This window comes from Melopsittacus undulatus, chromosome 2, assembly GCF_012275295.1.
Source record: "Melopsittacus undulatus isolate bMelUnd1 chromosome 2, bMelUnd1.mat.Z, whole genome shotgun sequence".
In the NCBI taxonomy this organism is placed as follows: Eukaryota; Metazoa; Chordata; class Aves; order Psittaciformes; family Psittaculidae; genus Melopsittacus; species Melopsittacus undulatus.
This window is the reverse complement of record NC_047528.1, coordinates 20,324,462-20,345,164: the sequence shown is the minus strand read 5'-3', so window position 1 is coordinate 20,345,164 and position 20,703 is coordinate 20,324,462. Positions and strand designations below refer to the sequence as shown.

Below are 20,703 nucleotides of genomic sequence, written 5' to 3'. Positions count from 1 at the left end.
CTGTGACAAGTTCTGGTTTAATATCTCTTCAGAAGAAACACTTGAGACCACCATAATAAACAGGGCATGACCTACTTGAAGGTGTTCTGCTGACTAGGAAGTTTTCACCGTATACACATGAGCTGTTCTTGTGCAAAAATGCTTTTACTTTTAATTAAATTTTCAAACCTATAGAACCGAGTCAGAATCCTGCCTGTGCCATGCAAGGACAGACATGGGATCTTCCCAGGAACGGTCAGCATCTTTAAGCTTTCTGCCTTTTAACAGAAGATTCCAACACGTTTGCGGGCTACCCCGCTCTGCGGGGCTGCGCGGCGCCGTAGCGCCCCCTGGCGGTAGCCGCCTGCCCACCCCAGGGCGCCTCCGTGCCCGTATGTTCGTAGGTCTCGGTCCCTCCGTGCATCGAGACCTCTCTCTCGGGCAGAAGAGCCCAGTGGAAGAAACAGCGTGAATGCCACAGCCTGAACAGCCTCGGGTGGTGGAAGCGTTGTCAGCGGATCCAGGTGGGAAGATAACCCAGGTAGAGGGTTGAAGGCAATGGAGCAAGACTAGCAGGTGACAGGGCAATGTGTAATATCAGTGTTGCTCCTTGTTATTAGTTCTTTACTCAGCACAGAGCCTAATTAGGCACTTTCCAAACCCACACAGCCTCCTCTACTCTCGTCTTCTCACTGCTTTCCTGCTAGGTGACTGAAATCTAGAGATTCTCTTCCACTAAACCCTCCCAAAGAGCTACCACATTCTATAGTGTTTTTTTCCTCCCATCTCAAATCTCAATCAAGTTTGAACATGACTGGGAATAATTAAATCAGTTCACGTGATGTTTGTTGTAATTAACTGGTAAGACCAGATAAATGACTGGTCCTGACCTAGATGTACCCCATCTGGTGTTACAGCAACTACTCACAATTAGCATGAGCTACAAAAGAGGTGTCTTGTCACCCACCTTGCTTGTTGAACCTTGTTCTACCAGTTATTATTCTGCAACATAGATCAACACCTCTGTCCCCATCATCATTTGAGAATGAACTCACAGGTTGCATTTTTGGGGAAGTATTTAAGCTGAAACAGTGAAGACACCAAGGAAAGAAGGTGTGCTGAAAGGTGGGGAAGGAGAAAAGTTAAGTTTGATGGGAGAGAAATAAGATAGGGGTAAAAGGTAGGAATTCATTTCATATCAGCTCTTTCTACCTATCCTGCCTCCCTGTGATTTTTATCCTACTTATATTGAGTAAAATTCTCATTTCAGGATCCACTGCTTTGGGAGTGATTTGAGAAAAAGGCAGCCATATGCAAAGTTGTGGGGGTTTTAAGAGATAATGCATGGGTATTAGGCTCCTCCATGTTACCACTATTACACATTTGTTTCTGGCAGCATATGAATGTGAGAGAACTATAGGTTCCCTGGAATAAAGGGTCATTCTAGCTTTCCTGATCAGGAAAAATATTTTGGAAAGTTGATCCAGAGTCTCACCCAAGGAAAATGGTCAGAAGCCAAATAAGATGCTAAACACAGTTTTCTTTACATAAGTCTTCCAAAGCTGTGAAGTGGAAGAATCTTCTATGTCTAGGGAAGGCCTGACTGCTATATAAAATCCCAAGCTGAAGACAACCACAAGATTGCATCCCTCGATATGAAGAGAAAGGTTTTCTCTTCACGCTTCATGGTGTTCCAGTTCCTCAGCTATTCTCTTTCTGCTAAACTCAGGCTTTCAGCATATTTTGGAGAGGCTTTCCCAGTTTTCCAAAGGTTGCTTTTGTCATTCCCCATCTGAAAATAAAATTTTGTAAGCAGTTCCATTCAGTGAACCAGCCTATAGCTTAAATACCTTAAGCGTAGCTTCTTGGTTTGCTGTCTCTTCAGTTGATTCAGGCCTTTCTTGTCACTACCATAACATGTAAGCCCACCTCTTGACTTGCACAGGCATTTCCCCATGTATGTGCCTCCACATCTTGATGAAATCTTGGCTCAGTTTTTATGGCAACTAGAGGTTTTTCTGACTTCAACGAGAACAAGATTTCTCTTAGTTACTATATTTTTGTATAGCCTATGCAAAGATAATGAAGATGGAAAGCAGACATAAACACGCATTGTTCAGTGGCAGCAATTTATTTCCATTCCAACTTCACTACAGTTCAACAATACACAATATGATTATGCACACTACATATTTGATATTCCTTGCTCACTGCTTTTAGTCTCTGCAATTCTTACTTTGGGCTTTTGGGAGGATGACTTATGTGCAGACTATAACAGAAGTCCCTGAACAGGGCAGTGAGAAGCTGAAAGATCAAGACAGTGAATTGGAGTGTTAACACTTCCCAGTATTTTTCTTGATTCTACTTTTTCTGAAAGGCTCATTCATGCTCTCATTTTCTGTTTTGTCAGTGTGAGGTATTTCTCTAAGACCTACACAAGTTGAGAGCACTCCATGTCATGTAAATACTTCTGACTATCACATTAACCTTTTTTTTTCTCACTGTAAAGCAGCTAGAATCATCTCAGGTTCAAAGTATTCTTCCTTACTCTAAAAACCTTCTTGCATTTCACAGGAATAAAGGTGGAGGACAGCAGTGACAAGCTTTAGCAGTGAACAGGACAAGGAGTCCCATTTTTTCTTATACCTGAGGGCATCAGGGAGCTCACTACTCCCTCTTCCATCATATGCTTCCACATGCCATCCTTGACAGATGCAATTCCAGTTCATCAGACACCTTGTTTGCATGTCTGCTCGTGGTCTGGTTGTTATATCTGTTTGCTTCTGCCTAGCTTTTAGCTGCAAATCTTTTCCCTGTTTAAATACACCTTTCCCTTTCCTACTGTGGTGTTAGGCATCTAACTGACAAGGCAATGTGATCAAGGTGAAGTAATGGCAGGGGTAAATTGGCTTGGCTTGTACAATGAGAAGCTAAAACTATTCGCAGATCAGAAACCTGAAGGGAATGCTCAATAGGCCAAATAAGTTGTAACTTTTGAGGTCCTATTTTCAGGTGGTTTCAGCTGGTGCATCTTAGAAATCAGTGGACATAGGTGGGTTTCCATCAGCTAAGTAAACCCCCGGCTGTAAGCTGGTCAGACAGTCTCTGGATTGGAAAGGGTGAAAAGTAAAGCGGCCAACAAACAGAAGTGGAGAAAGCTGAGCAGAGAAGGACTTGGTGAAAGGCCAGTGGGCGGGCTGGAAACCTTGTTTGTGTTCATGGGGAGGAATTCAGCATGCTTGGTGTAGATAACTAACGCATACCTGCCTTTCGGCTGCCCTCTGGCACTCACTGTCTCAAGAAGTGCCAACATTATCTCTATAGCTAATGGAGAGAGGTACATGTCTTCACAAAGAAATCCTGTTCACCTTTCTTAGGATGACAGGCAGCCAGGCAGAATCTTCCTCAGAGCTCTGTAAAAGCAGACCACTGCCTGTGTATGCTGTGGAAAGGTGGCACCAAAAATGAACTGTATGTTAGGTACCTGAACATGACGGACTCAGACTTAATCCATATTTGCCAAGAGGGCTCAGAAGACATTGTCAGAGTGTTGCCAGATTAGAGCTCAGGCAGCTCCAGAAGGTACAAACATCACAGAGGGTATGGCAGCAACTCTTGCTCTTTTCTTCCTTCTACCAGTTTTGCTCCTTCTATCACCTGCAGAAACAGTCTCATTACTTTCATCCTTCAAGTACCTTCTGATGTATTTAACTTTTTTTCCTTCTTTAAAATCTGTAGCTTGCTTCATGTCCAACCATCTCAGGAGCTGTGAGGGTTTAGGGGGAAGGAAAAGCAGAAAACCAAAACCTGAGGACAGAAATCTTCCAAGTCACTAGGAGAGATATGTTATTTTATGATTCAGTGCTGCTGTGAGCTGGCTTTAGGGAATTAATGGAAATCAGACACATTTCACCCTGCCAGTTATTCAGTCTTACTTCTGTTTATCTTATATTACTTACGTGCAATGATGTGAGCATGGTTACTATATAGCTCCTTTAAGATTAAAAGGTGATTTCTCAAGCTGCAGTTCCAGTAGAAAGGCTCACATGTAACATTCCAGAGACATGATGCCTTTGAGGCACAAGCAGCTTTCCCACACTGCTCCTTATGTGTAAGGAGAAACAACATCTAATACTCCTGCCAGAGATAGGAGCTGCCCTGGCTCTATAATCAGAAAGCCAGGATGTATGGAGGATGAGAAGGCCATGGGCTTACTCTTCCTCATGCTCCACTTTCTGCATCTGCTTTCCTCAAAATAGTGTGAATTGCTGCCTTATTTGCTTCCTGGAGGGGGAAGAGCTCAAGACTGTGAATGGCAGCTCAAAGGAAGAAGCATCTAACCTGCACCTCACTTGTGAGCTGGGGTACACAGTTCCACACCAGGAAGGCTCAGGAGGGTGTCCAGTGTGTCAAATCAAATAGGGCCAGTCCTGGATGGAAGGGAAAAGGAAGACATGATCTTGAGTCCTTGGATGAGCCATGGGCTCTGAAGGCAAGTTGGAGGACATTATTTTGCCATTACAAGTCAAAGCAGGAGTGCTTGAAAAGTGTTTCTGACTTGAACACCTCCTCAGTGCTGATGAGAGGGATGGTGCATGATCATCCTCTGGCTCATACCAGGCAAACGCTGACCTGCAGCTGCAGGGGTAGGTGCTGCAAGGCCCTTTCCAACACACAGATGCAGAAGTGGTCTGCAAGAGAGAGCCTGTGTTTTATAATGTGGTTTCTAAAGGAGCCTCCAGAACACATAGAGGCTTTTGTCTTCAGACATTTTCTGCAATATTATGGGACATACATCTGAAGTGTGATGTACCCGTCCCTTTGAAAGTTTCTCCAAATAGTGCTTCCACTCAGCTTCAATACACAAATGCAGTATTTGCAAATGCATACAATTGCATACAATATATCTGCATATTCCTTTTTCCTTTTCTTTTTATAAGATGTAATCTTTCGACAGCTTTGTTGTATTTTATTTTTACTAAGATGATTATCCCAGAGCAAAGATCTAGACATGATTGCATTTTCTATTTCTGTTTTACAGTTCTTGTTATGACAACAGTTACTTTCACTTCTGCAATAAAACAAAATACATCTGAGATTATGTGTGTTTTAATCAGCCAGAAGGATGAAGGTTCAGGATCACCAGAGACATTGGTATCTCCCAAGGTAATATAACAGAGAACTAGTTGCTTACAGAATACTCCTGTCCATTCTAGAAATGGCTTCCCAGAAGTTAGCAACACCCTAAACCTTTAGGCTCTGGTGATGTCACAGTCAAAATAACTGGGGTTATGCCAAATACGACTAGAGGAGGTTAGAGGTAATTACTTGTCACAATTCATACTTTGAAAGTGTAAATATATAAGTATTACTTTTCTCTAAAACTGATTTTTCAATTCCTTCATGCTGAGGTCAGCATGCCTGAATATTACTGAATATTGTTCCAAGGTAGTCTTATGGAATCTTTTTCATTCCTGGACTAATAAATAACAAATTTGGATAACAAATAAAAGTACAGCAGCCAAAGCTGTGATGTCCTTGTATCCAACAAGGGAGAATATGGCTGCTATCTCTAAATGCTTCTCAGATCAAGTGAAGGGAAAAAGAAGGAGAAATGAATGAGAAGAACCAAAGCAAAGCAGAGTGCAGAGCACAGGATGTAATGAACTCTGTCCTTTCATACACTTACACTTACACCACCAAAGTAGGTAGACATTTAGGACTAGTCTTCAGATGGAGCTATTTACTTTCCACCTTTTGCTGCAGCTGAGCTTAGAGATTCATAAATCCATTGGTGGCTTTCAAAATGACTGTGGAATATTCTCCCTCTGTTTTCAATTCTCCTTTAGCCACACACAATGAAAGGTGCGAAGGCGCCCAGGCCAAATGTTCCTTACCTAGTAAAGCACTAAAGGAGTCGAGGAGCAGTCTAGCCAGGTGATGCAGTGACAAGCAGTGGGATGCTAAAAAATACCCAAGCGTTCTGGCCCTGCCTTTGTGTTGAAATCGCAGACAGAAAAGTTGTATTATAGTTCTGTGTCTTTCTATGGTTCTAAATGAAAGGAAACAAAAATGAGAGTAAAGAATAGTGTGTATCACTAAGGGAAACTATCATGTTTCTGGCAAAAAATTGTTCTGTGATGTCTAGTTAAAGAACAGAATTAAATAATTTAACTGGAATCCAATAGAGTTTCATTGTGCAGTAGAATGCAACATATTATGAATAAGTTTGACAGCAGAAATGGTAAAACAAAGCAAGAAAAATGTATGATGGTGTTGTTTCAGTATGATTTCTATTCATATTTGAACATTATGTGGCAGTTTATGAAAGCTTTTCTAGAAGAACATCCTTTAAAAATATTTGAATGCAAAAAAGCAAATCAATTTAATTTCTAATAAACACGTAACAGTCTGTCCTCCTGCATTGCAGATTTCTAACATTTTGGAAGATCTTGGGTGTTATTTGAATTCTCAAGGAACAGAGAACATCTATGAACCAACTAAAAATGTGGAAGTTAATCTCTTTGAAGATATTGAAATAAGAGTAATAATGAACATTTCTAATATAATTTCATGCTTCTGGTTCTTTAAAGAAAGCAAAGCATGTAAACCTTCTTTGGACTCAGAGAATCGGTGAGTCAAAGGATGTACTGATGCAAAGATCCTTTAAGAGACCATTTCTTTTAGGATGCAAATCAAATATTTTCTGTGACTGTGCTTGCATTTAATTTCATGTTATGCATTATCTTTTTAAACCTTTTAATCTTCCTTCATGGTTGTCAGCTGGCAGCACATTACTGATTGTCATTTAGACTCATACATACATGAATAGTTTGGAAGAAGCTTGTTCTGTGAATTTGTATAGCATCATGCATAGGGACCTCCAGGGACTGACATTTATCAATTTGAGCTTTGCAGTGCCCATGTGAGGCAAAATTGTGATTTTATAATCAAAGAAACTGAGGTGTGAAGAATTATGTGACTTGATAGGGTGACACTGCAGATCAAGAACAACAACAGGAACAACATTCTAATTCTCACAGCCAAACCTGGTCTGGAACCTGAGGCTTGATTATTGTGTTCTTCTGCAAAACATGTGGGATGGGACTGTAGGTAAAGCATTTCCCTTTGGACCTCCCAGCTATCCTAAGCTCAGGAAGTCCATCCTTCTCAAACCTCAGCATTAAGCATGTGGTACCTGTGGTTTTAAATCCCTATGTGCTGCTTTTGTACAAAGATACATGATAAAAACACTTCAGGTTGAAGGATTTTATATAAATAATGAAGAATAGTATTTCTGAAGGCTTTTTGCAAGACTGAGGAACTAACATCCTGTGAGCTGCATATTATCTTCTAGCTAACAAATACAGCTTTACTTTCTGTTTTACAGATATGTTATGTCTTTGGCTTTTTCGCAAATAAAAGAAGCACAAGCTGGAAAATACACTTTCTCAGTCATAAGTGAAACTGGCAATTACACAGTAGTTGTGCCTGTTCTCATCCGAAGTAAGTATATCTAAGACGAAAGGGCATTCTCCATCAACAGGTTTAAGGGGAGAGACTCCAGTTCAGTCAAAGCAATGAAACTCTCAGGTACTGCATTTCAAGCATCTTCCTAGACTTCCATAGGTCTTGGAGCTGAATTGAAACTACAGACTGCATGAGAGTTAGCTTTTGCTAGTCAATAAACCTTGCAACTGAACAAATAAAGATGGTAATGCATAGCAGCTCTCTTCTCCCCTATGAGAAATTCCCTCTGTGCCAGAAGGGACAAATTGAGGGTGTATTTTGCATGGTCTCAAAGCTCATGGGCTAGATTTATTTGCTTGCATCTTATCCTGTTTATTCTCAGTGTTGTCAGCTGGGCTATTACCTGGACCAGATCAGGACATCCCTTTTATGTTCTGGTCTCTGGTGCTCCAAAATCACCGCCACTTCTCCTGGGCCTGCCTCTGGGTCCATGCAATTCTCTCACAGCTTCTTTCACAATTCCAGGGACAGCAAGAGTCACCACTGAGGGAAGGGGAAAGACAAGGTCCCTCTTCTCAGTGCCAGCCTTGTTTATTGATCCTTCCGGTAAAACCCATCAGTACTGCAGCTGCTCAGCACAAGGGTGCCTGAGAAGCTGAGATTTTAGCTGCTGTTAATGACAGTGCACCTGTGAGGTGACTTTTGGAAAGGCCCACAGTGGGAACAGATTCGATTGAATTTTCTCAAGAATAACACAAGGAACATCTCTGACGCAAAGGCAACTGCTGCAACAAAGTTCAAACTTCTGTTCCTTAGTAGTCGTGTCCAAGGACATAGATTGAAAGAAAATAGACCCACACTGACATGTTTGGGTTTTTTTTAACAGAAGATAAATTCTATATAATTTTGTCTGGAGAGGGCCAAATTTAAAATTAAAAAATGCTAAAGAAATTTCAAAGAAAGGAGAGGAAAACGTCCATCCAGGCAGCTAAAGGACTGGCAAAGCCTTCTAGAGAAAGGTTTAATAGTATCCTTACTTGCCCTGTTTCTGATAAATTGTGATGAATCAGCAGTTTTTATTCCCTCTTTATTTGTTTTAAAAGCATTTCCTCTGTTTGATATTTCTCTCTCATGTGTCAGAAGTGTCATCTCCAGTCTCTCCTTGTTTCATTTGAAGGCCTATTGCATGTCTCAACCATAATTTTTACAGCTTCATTGAGGGGATGGGGTATTAAATCTTCAATTAAACATTATCTTCTCTATTGTACCAATTAGGCTTTAGAGGTAAAAACTGATATTGTGTGTGCAAGCAATAGTGGTTTGAAACAGTCTCGATAAAGATCTTTTCCATATCAATTGCTTGGATTGCATTCTTATTGCTCATGTGACTAATCATAATTTCATCTCTCATGAAATCCTTTCGTCTAGATGGGAATCCTTCAACTAAGTTGTGAATCTCTACAGGTAGAAAAATAAAAACTTTTAAGCACAGTTTATAAAACATAAATGAAGAAAGAAATTGAAAATTCAAAAGTATTAGTTTCACCTTAGAATCATACAACCAACTAGATTAGCATGTCACCTGCAGGCAATGGGAGAATGACTAAAGAAGATGTCCCTCTTCTGTGTGAAAGCTCTAATTTCATTTTAAAATGACCTAAAGCCAGAGTCAGTGCTCTGAATCAGATCTTTAGCAGTTTTAATATATTAATTTTATGTGCTTAGTCCAAGTCTGCACCTGATGGATTGAGGGGACTGGGAGTTATCTAGGAACCTCTTCCCCCTCCAGGTTACAAATACAGGTTAGAGAAGTCTGCTGGTTATCAGAAGCCATTATCACCCCTTGTTTTTCCATGGTGTATCTGATCTGACCAAATAGTATGCAAGGATCCAATTTTGTGCAGAGGCTTTCTAGTCTCAACAGATACTCCACCAAAGGGCACAGGACTGGTATGTTACTTTGAAAGGTATCTGTGCTCCTTCCCAGTGAAATGAATAGCAACCACAGCAAATTCACACCTTTCAGTCTCAGTCTCAGGAATATCCTTTGGTGCAGGCTTTGATATCTGGGAAGCTGTGATTTAGCAATCAAGGCTCAAAATCTTGTGAGACCAACCCACAATATCCCTAAGGCAGAATCATTTTCTATTCACTCAGTGTCAAAACCTCCTGAAACAAATTGCATCTCTGTAACTTCATGCACCATGAAATAAGCAAAACACTGTTTCAAAATGTTTTCAGTATTCTTAAACACTTGCATTATTTCCTAACAGAGAGACCAGGCAAACCCTATTTTAGGAAACGGGAAGGATCAGATGCAATTGAATGCGTATCTGAGAGCTACCCCCAGCCCTATGTGGAGTGGGTATTTTGCAAAACACCTGAAAAGAGGTATGGTGTATGTTTATATGCATGTTGAATCTCCAGACTGAGTTCACCAAGTTCTGAAGAAGGGGAAGGCTTTGTACTCCTTACTGTGCATAGTGAGCTGGGGAGATAACTGAAGAAGAGCTTTGGGGTCAGAATTTCTGTAGACAGGTTCTGCCAGCTTGGTTGAAAACCTGTCCCTGCATGATCCACTCTTGGGAGTGCTGCAACTCCTCTGGACTCATTCCTACAGGCCCATGTCATTCTTATGTTGGGGGCCCCAGAGCTGAGCATAATACTGCATAATGATGCATAATACTGTGTGATCTCACAAAGGCAGAGTAGAGGGGCAGAATCACCTCCTTCAACCTGCTGGTCAAGCTGCTTTTGATGCAGCCCAAGATACAATTGGCTTTCTGGGCTGTGAGTGCACACTGAACCCAGCTCATGTCCAATCTTTCATCCACCAGTACCCCCAGGTCCTTCTCCTCAGGGATACTCTCAGTTCCTTCATACCCCAGCCTATTATTGATACTGGGGATTTCCTCAACCCAGGTGCAGAACCTTGCACTCTGCCTTGTCGAACACAGACAAACTTCTTGAGCCAGACATGTCAACCACATCCCATCCCTCAGGCATTTCAACCACACCACTCAGCTTGGTGTCATCTGCAAACTTGCTGAGGGTGTGCACAGTGTACATCACTGATCAAGATGTTGAACAGTACTGGTCCCAGTACAGACCCCTGAGGGACATTATTTGTCACAGATCTTCATCTGGATATTGAGCCCTTGACCACTACCCTCTGGATGTGATCATCCAACCAATTCTTCATCTGCCAAACACTCCACCCATCAAATTCATATCTCTCCAATTTAGAGAGAAGGATGTTTGGGAAGTCCATGTTAAAGGCCTTACAGAAATGCAGATACATTACATCCTTAGCTCTTGTCCACTTACTCCATCATGGAAGATCACCATGTTGGTCAGGCAGGAATATCCATGATATTCCCAGATACAGAGGTGAAGCTAACAGGTCAGTAGTTCCTAGGGTCCTTCTGTCTACCCTTCTTAAAGATATGTGCAAAGTTTCCCTTTTTGCAGTCATGGGGACTTCACATGAAATATTAGAGCTGGGAAGATGTTAAATGGACCCTAGTTTTATGAGCTAAATTATTTTTCCCCCATTCTATTAATATATAAAATTGATTCTATTAATAGCATGAACAATGCCTTTCTTTGCAGATTGTTGAGGTCTTTGGGATTTCTTTGGGATCTGGGTCTCATAAGGGCTGCTGGACTTGCAGCAGCTCCCACCACAGGAATTCAGAGATGAGGCATGAAAGCTCAGCCTCTATGATTTCACTCTTGTCCAGATTTTAGTCACAGCATTACTTGTCTAAGAGCCAGTTTGAGCATATTCAGGTTATTTCAGCTCATATTTCTGCCTAGGCTGTGACATTTTCTTTTCTTATCTTCATCTTTCCTAGTTCCTTTTTTATTCAGCTATGTAAGATCCAGTTTTCCCACTATTGTTTGCATAGTTTCATGGCTTGGAAATTTATCAGATTTATTTGCTTGAAGTTAACCAAATGAGTCAATGAATAATTGTGCTTGTAATTGCAGTTGCCCTGATAAAGTGCATGAAGAAACTGGGGAAATAGATGGCATACAGAAGATACAATACGAATTATTTCAAACTTATATATGGTGCTGTGCAGCTAATGACCTGGGCAGAGAATGCACTGGCCTCTTTACAATAGGTAACTCTTTACAATAGGTAACTTCCCTCTAAGTTGACTTACATGCAAGCTGGATCCTGCTGCTGAAGTTAGTTGCACTACTCACCTGGGCATAATTTCTTTGCTAAGCTACTTGTTTGTATAAGGTTATATGTTTGTATAATCACTGGAACAAATCTAACAATTAATATGATTGCTCTGTTACATGTTTAAAACCTAATTCTAATAGCTATTTGTAGTCTCTGTAAAAAAAAATGTCTTGCCCTACATTTGCTAAATATCTATTAACTTTTTCTTCATGTTTCTAGGACTACGGGGCATGGAAACACTCTTCAAAGTGTTCCCAAATATATACATTTATAAATAATTATAAATTGATCTATAAATTCAGGTTTATTAGTCTGTTTTTAAGTAAACGGGACCTGAGCTAAGCTCTATGCTGAACCCTGTCCTGTACAAATCTTGTAAATTAGGTCAAAACTGTTGAACTAACTGAGCACTTTTCCAGGCAAAGTGACAGTTCTTTCAGTGACTATGTTTTGATTTTGCAGATTTGAATGAAAGACAAGCAGCACCTTTACCTGAATTACTTCTTAAAGTTGGAGAACCGTTGCTGATCAGGTGCAGAGCTGTTCACCATAATTACAAATTTGGACTAAAATTATCTTTAGAAAACAAAGAAGTTGAGCAGGTAAGAAGACAGGGCACATTTCAGGGGAGGTAATATTGGGTACTATCAACTGGTTAAATGAAAATCTCTGTTGAAAACTAGGATCGCCAGTTTGAAGGATTAGAATATCAAATCGATTACTCGGCAATTCGGATCCTGTACGTGTTTACTTCAGCAGCAGGAAGAAGTGATAGTGGACATTATACCTGTTCTTCTACAGCTCATCCGAATCAAACTGCTTTGGTTACAGTTTTAGGTAATTCCAACCCTGGTGTTAATTTTGTCCCTCACTTGGGTATTTTTCTTTGTTTTCCATGTGGCAACTGTTTGCTTGCAGGTAGGCAGCATACGTTCATAGTTCCTTTTCTAGGAAAAAAGTCTGACTTACTGACAGTCTAGGGGAGCCAAGACATTAACTTGAACTGAGTCATTCAGGTACATGAAGATAATCAACCTTTGCATTATATTGCTTTTCAAATAATTTCCATTAAAAGACAGTCCTTTTGGAAGTTAAATACGAAAGATGTACCAGGCCTGACATAGGTCTGAGAGGAAGGAATCAAACAGATATAAGATTCTTGATGGTGGGCTCTCACTCAAAACCCAGAACAAGCATTGATAGATCTGAAGGAAAACCTGAAACTCGAGAGACTACTCCAACATTATTGGTTGTTCTGCATGTTTCCTGCTTTCCAGGCACTGAAGGAAACCATCCTCTTGAGACCAAGCTATACAAGGCCTGAAAATTTAAAAAATCAAGGAAATGTCATTCTACTTAAGTAATATGTTGATGTACAAGCCAAGGGAATTGAAGTTAGTACAAAATACCCTCAACTGCAAACTTTGTTGTTCAGATGGAAATAATGTACAAAGAGTCATAAGTCTGTAAACAAGGTATAGAAAGGAAAGCTGTAGTTAGGACTGTACTGCTGGAATAGACACTGGAAATAGATTTCTGACTGTTGTGCCTGGAGATGGAGTCTGTAGCCCTGAGAACAAGGTTCTCTGAAGCATTCACCATGCGTTTCACCTTAGATGTAGTAGCTCTCAGAGTTTGCAACACGTAGGCTAAGAATGATGGAAAGTGAGAATACTTGTCCCAGTCTCTTCAGAAATTACTTTTCCCAGTGCAATACCCTCTTTTCAGTTTCTGCCTCCCACTGAGCAGGAAGTTCACACATCATTTACAATAACTGAGTACAATACCTGGGCATTTTTTTCTACACACATCTTCCTAGTAAACAGGAAGGCAGGAGTGAGAGGGTAGTGTAGAGCTAGAGCAAGATCCTCTGTTTTCTCAGTACTGTTGCCCAGTTCACAAACAGTGGCTTCTTGGTTCCATGAACCAAGGTCTGAGTATGTGTCATAGTAACAGAAGATATTTCTGTCACTGTCCATGCAAAAATTTCTGAGTAGGGTATTTTTTAACTGGAATATGCCAAGCTGCAGTGATTGTCTGTACCCTCCTTAAGATCCTTTATGCCAACAAAAATGAGGGCTTATTGGCTTTGCTGATGAGAAAATCTATTTAGTTATTTACATGGTGGATTAAAGTGGGGGGATGTTGTCACCTGGCTAACAGGCGTGCTTCTGTCTCCAAGGTGATACAGGTACATCATGTGCTTCTGAACCACCCCAACCTTTAGCCTAATGTACTAATGTCAACCATTGTTGGTGTGAATTTATGCTACCATCCCAGCTTCGATTTTATCAGTGGTATAGATACAGATTTCACTCGGTTGTCCATGGCACAGGGTGACAGTTTCTGAAACGATCCTACCTTTAACCATCACAGTTCATGAGTCAGCAGCTACAGTTACATTGGGAATGGTTGTGATGTAACTTAACCACAAGAAAACTGATTTGGTTGACACACACTGCATGGCCTGGGAGATTTAGCTAAGATTAACTACATTGGTGAGTGGCCTTCTAATCTCTAGTGATGCCTTGCATCCACACAACTCTGGTTTTGCTTTTTGCTAATTGATACTTAACCAACTTATCCTATCTTGTGTAGCTGGTCAGGTCAGGCAGGGTGGTTAAGCCACTTTAAAGCACAACAGAAGTCACACCAACAACCACAGCTGCAAAGCTCTTTGTTCCTGCAGTTCTTATGCTCTATTTACACCAGTCTTGAATAAAGAATTTTTAGCCCTATGCAATTTTCATTCAGGAATATGCAGGCTATTTCACAACACATTAGGCTTAAAGCTACAAATAAACAAATGCAATAAATACAGAGACTTGAAAGCTTTGTTTCCAGTCTCAAGAATTTCATCTCACCTCTCTGTCATTACTCAGTAATCATGTTCACTGGTTCTCTGGCAGAAAGACACTCGAATCTGCCAAAAAAATAGTCAGCCAAGCAATAATGGGTAATTTTCTTTCTCTTTCAAGAAAGAAACTACTTGTTTAGTTGTTTCCCAGAGAAAGGGCATATCCTGCTCCAAGGTCCTTGTGCATGCTCTGGAGAAAGCCTTGACTCCTGACTGGTTTTGTTGTTGACAGTACACACAGAGATGACACTCCAACTAGAAGGACAAAGTCCAAAACGTCATTCAAAACACGAAGGTCCAATTCATAAAACCAATAAGCAAAAAATATAGGAGAACAATCATGAAAGGATTTGCTTCTTATTTTAAAATACTGATTTTTGTGTGTGTGTGTGGTTTTTTTCTGGGAGTTTCCAGATAGTATTTTGTAAGCCAGTAAGATAGACAGGGATAAAACATGCCAAGCAGGATATAATGTTTCAACCAGAAGAAAAACACTCAAAAAGAAAAAAAAACAGTCCAGCAATATTTCTACAGTAGACTTTTTCACCATATGGCTGGTTAAACACTGGCACAAGTTTCCAAGAGGTTGTAAAGCCTACTTCCTTGGAGATACAAAGCTCAGCTGCATGTGGCTCTGAGCAATCTCACCTAGTTGGACTTGCTCTGAGCAGGGGCAGGACTAGACATCTCCAGAGATCTCTTCCAATGTATATGATTCCATGATTTTTACAGAGCTGATCCTAGCCCCACTGATGTGTTTAGGACAGCCTCCTCCCACATGTGTCTGCTGTTGCTTTGGGTGGGATTCATTTCATGTCATGAGACATCTAGCCCCAGTGATGGCTTTGGTTCCTTCCATAGTCAGTGTCAAGAAACAGATATTTTAAGATATTTTAAGATATTTTATCATCCTATCATTTTAAGATGGGATACATCTGGACATGCCTGTCTCATTCCACTGAGTTTATCAAAGGTCAAAACAAGTAGCTTAGTTGGGTTACTGAACTTCATACAGCTCCATTAGGTGAAACTAACCCCACCCTAGCAGGGCAAGTACCTGCTTACAGCTCACACACACCTTCAAAACATGTTTTCATGTTGCTGTTGTCTTGCATCAAATATGTCTAATTGAGATGGGGAAATAAAGGAGCATCTGCAAGACTCATTAGCAAAACCTTCAGCTCATTTCAGGGAAGGAGAAACAACTGCTATCAACATCTGATTATGCTAATAGTGCCATCTGGTTTTGTCCCCTGATAGAGGAAAGCCAGAAGATGCAGCCTTTAGCACCTGGAACACACCTAAACAAACCAAATACATAATGGTGGTGGTGGCCCTGTGGCTCTGTAGGGTGGACCAGGGAGGAACCAGGCAACTTTGGAAGGACTCTGGTTTGACCAAACATGCAACTTCAGCAGGCTGAGATCATTTGTCTGCAGCTGAGCACAATTACATCATTTCAGTACTATTTTGAAGTATTATTTTGATTAGCAAGATGCCTTTTGTGATGTAACACGGTACTCTTTTGCTTGTGATTGCCAAAATGAAAAGCATACAGATGGCAAAATTCCTTCATTAAGCAGTTCAGCCTTTATATATATATGTTTGGGTTTGTTTTTTTTTTTCAGAAAAGGGATTTATAAATATAACTGACTCTAAAGAAGAATTTGAAATTGGTGAGGAAGCATTTTGCTTTGAAGTTAACTTTACAGCATATCCACCAGTTAGATGCATGTGGCTATCTTCCCAAAAAACGTTTCCATGTAAACAAAGTTACAGCGTGGATGGACACAGGTACTTGAATATTTTGGTAGTTTGTGATAATAATCTCTCGTCTTTATATCTCATTTGGACTGCTTGCTATCCATGTTTTGTACTCTTTTTCTGTTTCTAAAATGTGGCGTTGAAGCTGTGTTAACAAAAGGCTCTAAACCTGATTTTGATTTTCATGTAAATAACTTCTAGAATCAAGTTACTCTCCATGTTACAATAAACCCATTGGTAAACTAAGCATGTAGCCTTTTGTTTATTTGCATTTTGCTATTCCCTTTCTCTCTAACATAGTTTCTCAGTTACAGATGTCTTTCAGTTTTCATACTGGATCACAAGTTCTACATGTTCCCCTTTCGTCATCCTGTTCTTGATGATGTTCCCAGTGTCTTTCACACCGCTTAAATCAAGTCTAAGGCCACATAGTTTCCCAGGCCACTGTTAGATCTGTTTGACTATGCCGCAGAAACATACCGTTCTGCTTGTTACCTAGGTCATGTATTCTTCCACTACTGCAAAACATGTTTTGAATAAACCTGTTAGTTATCTACCTTTTCTGTTATTTCCTACAATGAAGTTCTGGCATGAATCCTGCTTAAGGCTAATGTTTTCTCCATTCCCTAGGCTTTCTAATTTCTTGATAACATTATCTAATTTCCTTCAGAGACTCTTTCAAAGTAGTCCCATGGCTTGCAAGGTAACAACTCTTATTCACCTCAATGAAAATAAAGCTAAGCTGCTCTTTAAAGTTTTCACTTTAAAACCAGGTAGGGCCTAGGTAGGAATTAATGTTGCTGCACAGATTTTTTTTTCTCATCTTCTTAAAACCTCTCTTAGCATCTGCATGAAACTGTGCTACAGCCATGATTATTATTTTTATAATTTCCTTCCTTAGTATTTTGATGCACTCAATTTTATCCACTAGCTTGTCAAGTCATCTTTGCAACAGACTGGCCTTCCCATCTGCATTAGAAAGTGCATTGGAGTCAGATCTTCATGAGGTTCTGAGACAGCTCATTTCAAATTAGTAAACTATCATCTCCTGGCAATGGCCACAGGAACTCTGTCCCTGCTGATAAAGCAAGGGCTGTCAGCAAACTTCGATAGCTATGGGTGTGTGTTAGTGACTAATCTGCAGTGCCTGACAAGGGCTAGGTAGATCTGTTCTTTGTTGTCATGACTGATTTTCGAAATGAGGTCTCAGGGGACAGCCATGAGCATTTGCTCATCCTTGTCCAATAGGTACCTCCCTCCAGCTGATAATGCCTAGTTGATTTGCTTTGCAGCTGGTATTGATCTCTTCTCAACACTTGTAAGAACAGGGGCCAGTTTTGCTTGGATGATTGACAGCTGGTGTAAATTCAATCCAGATAAGAAGAAGGTGCTACAGGCTGGGCCAACAACAACAATTTTGAGAACTCCAGACATAGGTTAGGTAACTCTCATTAATGGGTAAGGTGCAACTGCTGGTGGCCTGGGATCTATGAGTCACATCAGATAGCCTTTGTAGCACAGCACCAACAGTTGTTGAGCGCTGATCACCACCTGCTGACAGGGAAAATACAGCCCATGTCCTCAAGAACTGCATTCCAGGCTAGTCCTGCACCTTCCATGGCCATGGGCACCTCACCACCCCAAGTATCACTGGAGCTTGGCCTGGAGATTGCTTCAGATAACTTAGCCATCCATCTGACTGTGCTGTTGATTAAATACTTTCTTTTAGGTTCATTTTAGGTAATTATACTTGAGTTTGTTTCTTTGTCATCCAATTTATCTTATGGAAAAATATAATTGAGGGAAAAATTCATTAGTTTGGTGATTATTTCATCTGATAGGTACATTCTTCTGGCAAACATTCCCCACAGCTACTCAGTTTTGGTTGACTACTAGCATTGGATAGACACATCTCCCCTGAGGAAAAGAAGCAGAGGTAGATATTTCATTCAGTTTGAGGCAGCAAGGGATAGGGAGATCAGAAAATACTGCCTGCACCTGTAGCACTGCAGATTTCATTGTGATTTTAAAGCAGAATGTTTCTTGAAACAGAACAAATAAAGGTCATCGTATAACTTCATGTGTTGTGAATCTAACTTTGCACATTTTAATTAGCTTCTGTGTAATCCTGTCTATCAACACTTCTACTTTACTCCTTTCATATCCTTTTTCATTTCCTGTTTTTCTGCATTTTTGATTTTTGCCATTTCCTTATCAAATTGTTCCTCCTGATTATAGATCATATTAAATTTATTAATTAACTCTGTCCCTTTCTTTAGTTTCTAATTTCAAGTCCCAAGGATTCACCTTTTCTGTCACTGCCCTACATGTCTCCAGACATCCCTTCAGAATTTCCATTTTCTATTTGCTTTTGTTGACTCTCTGCTTTAGCACACTGCTGATTTTCACTTCCCTCCTAAGAGCAAATCATACACAGCATGATCTCTGTTAAATTTATAGTATTTCTCTCACATCCCCTTGTGTTTTCAGTTATCAAAGACATGCTTTAAATTATTTTCTCATTCCTTTATTAAGATTTAAGTCTTCATACCTAGGATTTCGAAAGCAAGATGATTGTGGTTTCTTCTGCCCTCAGTATACATTTTGAGGTAGCTTAAAAGGGGTCTGATTTAAAAAAATCCCTGAGTTTAGGGACATCTTTAAGGCTATTTCAGATTAAGACATTCAAAAGTCAGTATCTGTATGGAGTTACTCCCTTAGTCAAAAGGCAAAATTGCCAGTGGCTTCCATGTGAGTTTTCCCAGTTTAGAATTGCAAAACCTGTTTAGAATTGCATGGTGATACTTAATTCTTTTGTATGTATCTTGCTTAATGAGAAATACCCTGTGTTTATTTCTCTAGATTTCTTACTTCACAAATTGCTGGTACAGGGTGTCTGGTTTTAATTTCTGCTTCAAACCACCTGATATTCTGCTCACCTTTACCACAGAAATTTAGCTGGGGCTTCCTAACCAGTTATCTTTGAGCAGTCGGATAGAATATCTGCCCCCAAAATCTGTTCCCATTTCCCCCATCTAAGAGAGATTTTCTGAAGTGCCTTTTAACATTGATGAACTGCAATAGCTGCCATTTAAACTTAAAAATCATCATCTTGACTTCGACAGTATTAGGTTTACAGTTGGACTCAATGATCTTTAGGTCCTTTTCTAACCTAAATCATTCTGACACTATGAATTATATATATTGTCTTCCAAATGAGTGGTAATAAAATCACATCCTGACAGTCCGCATGTACTCCAGGAACTATGAAGAAAATTGCAGAATTAAATCAATACTGCAGGAAACAAATATCTTCTCATCAAGACTGTTACATTCTGGGATTTATATTGTCTAATAAAAAATAATTTCATCTGGGTTCCTCATTAGAAGATATTGGATTGTTTCAAACATATGTATGAGTCATGACTACATCTGAAATCTTTTTCAAGTAAATTGTTTGTCCATTTCTCTCCTTTTCTTTACTCCACAGCATTTCATCAAAGTTCTGCAACCATCAGCACCGGTCTGGAGTATATGTATTTTATGCTGAAAACGATGATACAGTCGTGACAAAAAAATTCACTCTGTATGTGAGAAGTAAGTGAGAAAATAATCCCTGTGAAGATTTGGCGAAGTCTGGGATTTTGCCACTTATATAAATGGAGCTAAGATATTTATTTTCCCTTGGTATTCCCCATTTCATTTACCTAGGTTTATTGTTGACAATGGAGGAGCACAAGGCAAAAATGTGATTCTCTTCACTCTGCACTACACTACTGAAATGCAGGCTCTGGGTCAGAGAACGATGCTGGCTGCCTTTGTGTCATGTTTCTTGTGTTGGTCAGGGATGAAAAACAGAAGAAGGAGGAGGAAGTTATTAATTTTTTTGTCTTCCCTTTAGTTTGCTGTAAACAGAGATGACAGAATATGAGAAATGAGTCATACGCTGAGAAGAATAATGCTTCTTCAGAAAACCACAAACCCTGGGAACTCAGTAAAATACTCTACAGAGTATTTTATTCTAACTCTACAGAGCTGGAATATCATAGAATCATACAACGGTTAAGGTCAAAGCCCCATCCAACCTGGCCTTGAACACTGTCAGGAATGGAGCAGCCACAGCTTCTCTGGGCAACCTGTGCCAGTGCCTCAGAGCCTACTTAGTGAAGACATTTTCGTAATGTCTAATCCTAATGTCTCCCCTCTTTCAGCTTAAAGCCATCCCCCTTATCCTGTTACTACATGCCCTTGTAAAAAGTCCCTCTCCAGGTTTCTCCTAGGTCCCCTTTAGGTGTTAGAGGACTATCATAAGGTCTTTCCTGAGCCTTCTCTTCTCCAGGCTGTCGAAGCCTGCGTAGAGACCACATGAGATATACAGTGAGAGGAAACACCCTCATTAGGTGTTAGCTTTCTATGGCACGTTATTTTTTTCCTA

At 40.2% G+C, this 20,703-nt stretch overlaps 1 protein-coding gene across 1 annotated transcript in view; it reads left to right on the top strand.

Moving 5' to 3' along the window:
* The window catches only part of FLT3 (fms related receptor tyrosine kinase 3), a 39,901-nt gene that overhangs the window by 7,261 nt on the left and 11,937 nt on the right, over positions 1-20,703 (top strand). The window contains exons 3-11 of the mRNA XM_034073034.1: positions 5,015-5,145; positions 6,410-6,612; positions 7,370-7,485; positions 9,723-9,840; positions 11,443-11,579; positions 12,110-12,249; positions 12,331-12,484; positions 16,133-16,298; positions 19,759-19,865. Coding sequence (XP_033928925.1) covers positions 5,015-5,145; positions 6,410-6,612; positions 7,370-7,485; positions 9,723-9,840; positions 11,443-11,579; positions 12,110-12,249; positions 12,331-12,484; positions 16,133-16,298; positions 19,759-19,865 — 1,272 coding nt within the window. The remainder of the gene's footprint in view (positions 1-5,014; positions 5,146-6,409; positions 6,613-7,369; positions 7,486-9,722; positions 9,841-11,442; positions 11,580-12,109; positions 12,250-12,330; positions 12,485-16,132; positions 16,299-19,758; positions 19,866-20,703) is intronic.